We start from the raw sequence: 10,199 nt of genomic DNA on the forward strand, positions 1-10,199 counted from the left end.
ACTTTAACTGATTTGATAACTTTCTTGCATTACAGTTTGTTTGGGAAAATAGGAAACAGCAGTTTTCTTCACACAAGACCATGTAATTTACTTAACACTTGCTTCATTCCACACTTCTGAAAAATAAATTCCACAGTAGAAGTAGTACTTGCTAAAGTGAATGCTAAACATTTTGATCATATTCAGTGTTGTCCACAAAGTCTTCATAGTGAAAATTCTGTGGATATATAGACTTCAGACCAGCCTTATATGTTTATCTGATATTATACTGTATTTCAGTATATACGGTTTGGTTATAGAAACGTCTACACATAAAGTTTTCTTGAAAATAGTAAATATCTCAAACTGTGTACTCCAATCGACAGACTTAATGGTATTGATCTTTAAAAGTTTTCCAAAATATTCATGGCCAGATCCCAAAACCTAGTAAACACTGTACAGTAATACAATGTGCCACCCCACGTGATACGAGCAATAGGAGGGAAGAAAACCTTACAGGACAAGGTGGGAGTTGTTGGTGATGATCTTTTAATGATGTTTATAGCTACTAAGAAGTAGTAATTTGCTAGTTAGTTGTATTTGTTTATGTGCACGCTACCTTATGTTAAAGTATAATACATTAGACTGATGATAACCTAGATATTTTTTTAAAGAGCTTTAAAATAAGAAGGATTTGTTGTCAAGGATTAGAGACTGAGTTAGATAGGTCCTTAAATATTTTGAAAATTCAGAACCAGAGATATTGACCCATAATTAAGAATGGTCAAACTGATTTTCTAAAAAGAAATTATTGCTAGAGTTGAACATGACCCAGTTATAAATTCATATTGCTTTATAATAACTATAAGCTCTAGCTTCCTTTTAGAAACTCTCCTGTAGAAAAAATTGTTTATTATTATAAAAGTAAATTTATAATTATCAAAAATAAAATGCAAGAAAATTACTTGTCATATCTTAATTTCTTAGCATATAATGTTTAGCCCTTTGAAATTACAATATTTAGCAGCCCTATAAAATATTCTCAATGTGGAAGCCTATCTGACTAAATAAAATGCTATTTTTACCTTTTTAATTATATTGTGTTAACAGGATAATCACAGTTTATTAGATATGAACATGGACATATATGAGGGTGCTGCTTTCATTAATATAAAACAACAGTGTAATTCTGGAGCTGTAGTTCTTCAACTTACTCGATTGGCCCCTCATAATTTTATTATGCTCTCATATCATTTCTATTTTTACACTAAAATCTTCAAGCAATAAAGCATTTAATTTCTGGTTTCCAAGACTGACAAAATCTAAATCAACTAATCAGAGAACCTAAGAGATTAAAAATGACCTTTTTTTAGTGATAATGTTTCCCACCAAAGCTTGTTTTAACCAGAACGCTGTGCATGTTGAATGAGTACAACATTTGCAACCATTTATCAAGTTTGGGCAAGCAATGCTAATACTGCCGACAGTTCTGCTCTTGGAAGAGGGCCGTGCTTTCTACTGCATGCATACACTGACCCTGTACTTTCTTTCCTTTCCTTTGTTTCCTGTGCCATGCTTGCTGTGTAGCAAATGGAATCTCTTGCAGTAAGTTAACTTTCTTTCATACTCTTTGTCCATAAACGTGGACTCATAACAAACCTTATTTTTACTGTTACTATTATATCTCTTAGCATGTTTTCCCTTTTTCATTTAATTTTATTTTATTTGGTAGATTGAGACATGGCCATTATTAGTAGCTCTCTGGGCTGCCTTTTTCCCAAAATAGAAACATACATTGCTGTGAATTCATGTAATATCAGGGGAATATTTTTGAATAATAATTACCATTATTTGGCACTTAGGAATGTTAGTGTTTTCATAGCTAGGTTTTACCCTAAATTGTAAAGATAACACTGGGGTTTTGTTTTTGTTTTTGTTTTAGGTTTTTGCCATAGGGCACATGAGCTCACTGGAGAGAAACAGTGAAAGGGAAAGTGGGAAATCACCCTCTCTACAGGGGATAGCTACACCACAATCCCTTCACCCTATTGTCCTCCTGGGGTTTGGGGCATGCACACACATACACCCAGTGTGATTATCAAGCCATCTGCTTTGGGACTTGAACCACAGTCAGCCATGTGGTAGTCCAGCGCCTTAACCACCATGCCACCTGCTGGGCCCAGATAGCAATGTTTTTAAATATCCTTTTTTTTTTTCCCAATCTCTTGCAGTTTCCTTTTATACCAGATTTTTAAAGGTTTCCATAAGAAAAGGTGTGACCATAAAATAAATTATTTTACTAAAGGAATCAAACACTCAGTTTAAGTTAATTAAGGAATATAGCTACTTCTTTAAGTAGGCTGGTCAACAGTACTGAGAAGTCATGTAAATCTGAATTGTTTTTCCCCTAAGGAGCAGGGAAGGAGTAGAAATAGAAAGGAAACTTCATCCTGCATAGTCTTAATGTGACTTTTAGTAACTTTTAGTTACACAAAGGTCTGTTAGTATGAGTAGAATATTCTTCCTAAAGCCTAAGCATAAATTCTTGTGCTTTCTCTCCTTAAACTGATTTGGGGGAGCAATTTAAGTCACCCCAGAAGCCCTTAGCTCTTCACTGAATTCTTTATAGTACATTAGTAAAAGAATGGCTCTGGTTATCCTTACTTAACGCCATTTGAACACTCAGCAGTGCAGCAGTTAGTTTTAACCATACTATCCATCTATTACCTAGAAGCTAACCCCTCTCTGGGAATAGAACAGGCGAAGTGCAGAGGATACAACCCGAGAGGAGTACAATCACTGGTGCTGGAATTTTTTTGATGTCATAAGTTTTTCCCTCATAGTATATACAAGCCATGTACTTAAAGCATTTTAAATTCCACGGTTCTCTACTTTTTGTCTTTTACCACAGAAAAATTTGAATGTTTTCATCATTTCTCTCTTTTTTAAGTATTTTTCACCCCTTTTTATATCTCTTTAATTCTTAAAATATTTATTGAGCACTGAGTAGAAGTATCATCAGTAAAACTGATATAGCTCTTTAGTGGACTGTGGACTGTAATGTTTACACAGGCTTTAGGGTGAGTCTGTACCCTGAAAAGCAGCAGGACTGTCACACGGAGCTATTTCCCAAGCACCTACTAAATGTACTATTTAACACCTAGGACTAGTCAATGTCTTGCCTTTCAAATATACTTTTAATTTTTTAATTCTTTATTTTTAAAAGCAAATTATAACTTATAAAAATTAAAACACCCACTCGATATAATTTGTAGATATTTAGTTGGCAAATATGGAGGGGGCTTCAAAAAGTTCATGGAAAATACATTTGATGAAAAAAAAATCTGGGTATGCATCTCAATACTTTTTAATACTAAAATCAACTCATATTTTAATTCTATTTTTTCCACAGACTTTTTGACATCCCTTATGTAATGGAAATTGGGTGGTCCACTCAGTCCCTTTATAACTGCTACTCCTCTCTCATTACTTATCTACCATTATAAAGAAAAATAACATTCTATATTATACTGTGAATTTCTCACTGATATTTATTGACTGGATTTTGTTTTTCTGTTTTATTTGGAATGATAACAGCTAGTTATATTTCTTTAACTTTTTTTTAAAAGTTTCCACTGAGATTTCACCAATTGTACAAGAATGATCCTTAAAAGCTATTTCTTCCCATGTAAATTTTCTCTCTAGCAATTGGAACTGTGTCAGAGGTTATATAAGCTACACTTCCAGCTCCTATTGCTTTTTCAGTCCTACTGTAAGCTCATCGGCCAAGTGCATGAAGTTAGCTCCATGCCAGAGGTGAGTCCACTTGTCTCCAACGACATGTGCCATTAAAATCATTACTTCTGTTTTGTTCTTCCCCTACTCAACCTCATTTATAACTGTCCTAGTGATTTTATTCCCACATAATTATTTGTTCAAGTGCAAGTCTGAAATAAATGTGCTCATTTTTCATATTCTTATTTTTTAAAAGTTTTCTGGAGGAGGGCCAGGGCTAGATGAGAAAGTGAGATTTCTTAAAATTCAGGGACAAGCGTAAGCCTTAAAGCCAGAGCCTTCCCATGCATCACGCCCTGGTATCTCACTTGAATTGCTCCATTCTTGGCCTCAGGTCTAGCCATCCTTCTTAGAAAAATTTTCCTATGTTGTGATTTTTCTTATTTATTTTAGCTTTTCATAATTGCCCTTGTACTGAGGTAAGAAAGAAATGTCCATATGAAGGGGTCTCAAAACGTTCATGGAAAAATGAGTATTATGAAAAATCTATAGATTTCACAAAAAACTTGCACAAAAATAAACTTGCACTTTAATTCCATCTTTCCACAAATGGTTTGATGTCCCTTCCATTGAAATCTGATTCTCTTCAATTTCTCTGTCCTGCCTAAAATCAATATTAATACACTTAAATTTTTAACTGTATAAAATAAGTCAAGCATTCTATATACTTCCAATGAACCTAGATTTCAAGTGAATAAATACTGCTACAATGTAGTGAGGGAAATAATAGTGCTTATACTGGATCCCATGAAAGCACAGAAGGCCAATGCCTAATTTGCCCAGAGGCAAGAAAGGTTGAAATAGGAAAGTTTTCTGTAGGAAATTATACCTGAGCTGAACGTTAAAGGAAGATTCGGAATTAGGGAAGAGAGGGCTACGGAGCAGCATTCCAGTAAGAACGAACAGCACAGGCACGTGGCAGCTAAGGAAAAGCACTACCTGCACTGTAGTTTCGCCAGCATGTAAAATGCAGACCAAAAGGAGTGATGGCGCGAGCAGGAGAGAAGAGGTAAGGGTGATCATGGAAGTTGCTGTGGCAGGGAGTATTTTAGCTAGATCTTTCTGTGGAGGGTGATTTGACTGGTTATGACACTGCTGAAATATTTCAACAGAAGAAAGTTTGAACTGAAACACAAGCGCAAGGATGGACAAGAGGAAGGAAACGTGACATGTTTATGACAAATAATCGATGAAACTGGCAGGGAGGAGAGGCAAGAGTGGAGGCCAACACTAAGGCTCCATCTCAAATGAGCGTAGTGACCAATGGTGCCCCGGCCGAGACAGCGTAAATAAGAAGAGTCGATGGTATGTCAAGGCAGCCAAACCCTCTGCCAGGTAGTCAGTGACTGAGTCTGCCAGATACAAGATGACTGGTACCTAACAATGGTTAGATATGAGGGCCTGAGGCAGGGAGAGATCTGAAATGAAGACACATATGTGGCCATCACCATAGGAGTTGATGAAGCCACCCTGCCCATAGCAGAAGGATAGGACAAAGCCAGGAAACTACCATCTAAGGAGCGAGCAGAGGAGAAGCCATACAAGAGAAAGAGAATGACAGTCATTTATTACTTACTTTATTGCTCAGTTTGTTAAATAGAAAACCATATAACTTTTAAATATACTCTTGAATACAGGAGTCAGATCTCTCTTATGAGGAGCTCTTCACAACACAGTTTCCCTCCATAGAATTATGAGTTATCAGTTAAAAGAGAAAATAGGTGATACTTGTTATTTGTTACATGGTCAAAACAAAGTTTACTCTTTTTACTCTTCTAAGCAAGTAGTAACAGGATCCTTAGAGTCCCTCTTTACTCAAGAAATTGAGCACATGCACATCCCTCCACTTCCAAAGAAGCAAGTGAATTTCACTATAGAATAGTAAATTAGGTATATGGATCATGTGTATGTATATGTATTACATATGTAATTGTTTTAAATCTTGTGATTTAAAAGTGAACTTCTTAGTTACTTTCAATATAAATTTTAAATGTTATAAGTTTTAAATGTGGTATTTAAATACAGTATTTAAATTATATATATGTTTTTAATAATATGTATGTACATACACGATATTTAAAACTGACCTATTTAAAATAATTTGGGATAAATTCACCTTCAAACTTAAAATTAGATATTACAAAATCAAGATACACTAACATCTTATTCATAAAAATTACCTCTGGCAAATTGAAAAACATTAAAAAAAAAGATTACCTCAGCAAATTTTAAATGTAGTCCTAGAATAGGTCATTGTATTTAAAAGGCATAGTGTGGGGGGAAAATAGTCCTTGAGGGTTTCTGTATTATAAACTGTATCATGAGTGAGCTGAGAATGAAGAAGAAACGCGAAGGTGTTGGGTAAATAACTTTGCAAAGGAACCAGCCATCATCAATTTGTATTACAAAGGGGAATAAAACAAAAACTTTAATTTCATGTCAGCTTCTTTTTAATGTTTTTAAGATCAAACTGCAAAACAGTTGTCATCCATAGTATGTTTGGGGGCAATGAGAGGTGACATAGGTTCTCTCATAGATTTACTTAACACGGGATCTTTTAGTCCCAGTCATTTTAAAGGAAAGTATTTTCTACCTTTGCAGCATTACTATGAGGGGACATGGTAAAGTTCATGGAAAATGGAAATAAAGTACAAACTTATTTTAGTGTGAAATATTTCTTAAATCCATGCAGTTTTATCATAATACATATTTTCCATGAAAAGTTTGAAGACCGCCACAGAACTAACATTAAAATTATTCCTCTTCCTTCTCTGTCTTAAAATTGTGTCTTCAATCTTTTCTCATGTCATAGGACAATGATTAAAACTTATCGTTAGAACGGGGTCCTTGTTCATGTTTACATGTATTGTGCACTTACATGCCCAACAGTACTAAACATTTGTATACATATTTCATTGAGTCTTTAAAATAACCCTATGAAGTGGGTAATATCTGCAGTCTCACAGATGGGAAAAACTGAGGTACAGATCAATACAAATCTGTTCACTTGACTGTGTTCTCATAGTATCCTGCATTTGAACCCAGATCTACCTGACTCTTGAGCCCATTCTCCGTGCATTTTATCTCTGCATTTGTACCTTTTCTCCTTCCATAGAAAACTGTTTAAATGAAGCCTTAATCTTCTATATGAGAGCATCCTAGCTGCTGGAATATCAAGTTCATTAATGCATTCGAACCCACAGTCCCCTACATATACCATGTATTAATAGTACAGTGTCATCGCTCCCATTTGAATTCACCAAGATATTAATGAGACCCATATGATTAAATTTCTTTGCTTTGAAAATATTAAGTCCAGCCTGTACCTAAGTATATGTATGTATATTTTAATTTTTTTTTTGAACAGCTGCTGAATATGTCTAGGGAACTGAGTGACTTGAAGAAGAACCTGAAGGAGGCCACCGCAGCCATTGCAGCAGACCCTCTTTACATAGAGGGAGTGTGGTCAGAGCCGACTTTCACATCCACTGAAGCAGCTATCCAGTCCATGCTGGAGTGCCTGAAGAACAACGAACTTGGCAAAGCTCTACGGCAAATCAGGGAGTGCAGGTAACGCTGCTATCTCTTTGAGAGATAGTTGCAGGAAATGTATACCTATGGGTTACTTTGTCAGGGTTGGGGACTAACTCCTACAGAAGAAATATTTTCACACCTGTCTTTCCTCATGTCTCTACCATTGCCAGGTAGAACACTTAGGTGTCCAAAATTAAACGTTTAAAGTACTGGTGTAGGTTCTGGTTTTGTGATTCCTAATGTGTCAGAGCACTTCAGAGTTTACCCCCATAAACTATAAAACTAATATTTGAATGTATCTTTTTTGAGTTTCTTCTCCTATATTTTGACATTGTATTCACATTCATTGGAACCAGAAGGCTATAGCAAATATCAGGGGTCTTCAAAAGGTTCATCAAAAATGCATATTATGGGGGGACCAGCAGTTAGCGTAATGGCTATGTCACTGGACTCCCACATGGTCAGCCACGGTTCATGTCCCAGACCCGGTGGCTTAAAACTCACACCAGGTGCGTGTGCATGCGCATGCATGCCCAAGATCCCGAGAGGAGAATGGAGGAGAAGGGATTGCAGCGTGGCCATTCCCCCTGGGGGGTGATTTCTCGCTTTCAAAAAAAAAAAAAAAACCCTCTAAAAAAAAAAGAAAAGAAAAAAATGCATATTATGAAAAAATAATGCATAGAATTCACATTTTTTGCATCCAAATAGACTTGTACTTTAATTCCATTTTTCTACAAACTTATTAAAGCTCTCTCAAATGATAAATTTTTAAGAGTAAGAAATTTAATGCTAATGCTTTCATGTTTTTGATCATTTTACCAAAAAAATAACTTTTTTTAAGGTTTTTGTCATAGGGCACATGCTCACCAGAAAGACAGTGAGAAGGAAAGTGAGAAATCTCTCCCCGGCGGGATGGCCATACCACAGTCCCACTCCACCTTTCTCCTCCTAGGGTTTTGGGCATGCTCACATACATGTCCAGCATGATTTTCAAGCCACCAGGTCAGGAACTTGAACTGAGGTCGGCTATGTTGGAGTCCAGCACCTTAACCACCATGCCACCCACTGGTCCCCAATAACCATTTTTTTAAGTAATAGTCATATACTGGGACCAGCAGATGGCATAATAGTTACTTCGCTGAACTCTCATGTAATCAACCATGGTTTTAGTCCTGAACCCACTGGCTTGAAACTCACGCCAAGCACATGAACATGCATGCCCAAAATCCCAAGAGGAAAATGGAGAAGGGATTGCAGCATAGCCTTCCACTCTTGTGGGTGATTTTTTACTTTCTGTCTCTCCAGCAAGCCCATGCACCCTATAGGAAAAATCTGTCTCTCAAAAAGAAGTAATAGCCATATACTAATAAAGACTCGTAACTTCCCAACTCTGTGACCAATAGAGCTCTAATCTATGCTGGTTTGTTTTTGTGTTTTGTTTTGTTTTGTTTTCTACAGAAGTCTGTGGCCCAATGACATCTTTGGAAGTAGTTCTGATGATGAGGTCCAGACATTACTGAATATTTATTTCCGTCACCAAACTCTGGGACAGACGGGTACTTATGCACTGGTGGGGTCTAATCAGAGCCTGACTGAAATCTGCACCAAACTGATGGAGCTGAACATGGAGATCCGGGACATGATTCGCAGGGCCCAAAGTTACCGGGTCCTCACTACCTTTCTTCCAGACTCCAGTGTTTCTGGCACTAGTCTCTGACAGGAGCCTCCCGTCCCCCCTGGGTTCCAAGTTGGCAGTGCTGCCATGCTGGGGTGACGTCATTCAGTGTCTTCTCAGCCTTCAGAAGGCTTGGTCAGACTGTTCTCCCTCTTGTTACCTGTAGGACTTTTTCTAAAGAGGATGACAGAACTTCCAATGTGTAGCAATACTATAAGAGGCAAGATAGCATAGAACATGCTGGGACAGACTCCATCCATCATGCTGTGTGGCACAAACGTGTTATCATTTTACTGAGCAAAATGCAATGAAAAAATAATGCATAGAATTCACATTTTTTGCATCCAAATAGACTTGTACTTTAATTCCATTTTTCTACAAACTTATTAAAGCTCTCTCAAATGATAAATTTTTAAGAGTAAGAAATTTAATGCTAATGCTTTCATGTTTTTGATCATTTTACCAAAAAAATAACTTTTTTTAAGGTTTTTGTCATAGGGCACATGCTCACCAGAAAGACAGTGAGAAGGAAAGTGAGAAATCTCTCCCCGGCGGGATGGCCATACCACAGTCCCACTCCACCTTTCTCCTCCTAGGGTTTTGGGCATGCTCACATACATGTCCAGCATGATTTTCAAGCCACCAGGTCAGGAACTTGAACTGAGGTCGGCTATGTTGGAGTCCAGCACCTTAACCACCATGCCACCCACTGGTCCCCAATAACCATTTTTTTAAGTAATAGTCATATACTGGGACCAGCAGATGGCATAATAGTTACTTCGCTGAACTCTCATGTAATCAACCATGGTTTTAGTCCTGAACCCACTGGCTTGAAACTCACGCCAAGCACATGAACATGCATGCCCAAAATCCCAAGAGGAAAATGGAGAAGGGATTGCAGCATAGCCTTCCACTCTTGTGGGTGATTTTTTACTTTCTGTCTCTCCAGCAAGCCCATGCACCCTATAGGAAAAATCTGTCTCTCAAAAAGAAGTAATAGCCATATACTAATAAAGACTCGTAACTTCCCAACTCTGTGACCAATAGAGCTCTAATCTATGCTGGTTTGTTTTTGTGTTTTGTTTTGTTTTCTACAGAAGTCTGTGGCCCAATGACATCTTTGGAAGTAGTTCTGATGATGAGGTCCAGACATTACTGAATATTTATTTCCGTCACCAAACTCTGGGACAGACGGGTACTTATGCACTGGTGGGGT

At 37.1% G+C, this 10,199-nt stretch overlaps 1 protein-coding gene across 7 annotated transcripts in view; it reads left to right on the top strand.

Annotated features, from left to right (window-relative positions):
- FRY (FRY microtubule binding protein) overlaps positions 1 to 9,284 on the top strand; it is a 505,649-nt gene extending 496,365 nt beyond the window's left edge. For 5 of the 7 annotated variants that reach the window (XM_027775685.1, XM_027775680.1, XM_027775681.1 and 2 more), the window contains 4 exons: positions 1,567 to 1,584; positions 3,685 to 3,795; positions 7,142 to 7,344; positions 8,767 to 9,284. In XM_027775685.1, the coding sequence (XP_027631486.1) occupies positions 1,567 to 1,584; positions 3,685 to 3,795; positions 7,142 to 7,344; positions 8,767 to 9,025 (591 nt within the window). In that variant the 3' untranslated portion in view covers positions 9,026 to 9,284. The remainder of the gene's footprint in view (positions 1 to 1,566; positions 1,585 to 3,684; positions 3,796 to 7,141; positions 7,345 to 8,766) is intronic. The other 2 variants (XM_027775682.1, XM_006158436.3) reach the window with 1 other exon arrangement.
- Positions 9,285 to 10,199: the final 915 nt, after the last annotated feature.

The sequence above is a fragment of the Tupaia chinensis genome, unplaced genomic scaffold (assembly GCF_000334495.1).
Source record: "Tupaia chinensis unplaced genomic scaffold, TupChi_1.0 Scaffold000597_1, whole genome shotgun sequence".
In the NCBI taxonomy this organism is placed as follows: domain Eukaryota; kingdom Metazoa; phylum Chordata; class Mammalia; order Scandentia; family Tupaiidae; genus Tupaia; species Tupaia belangeri.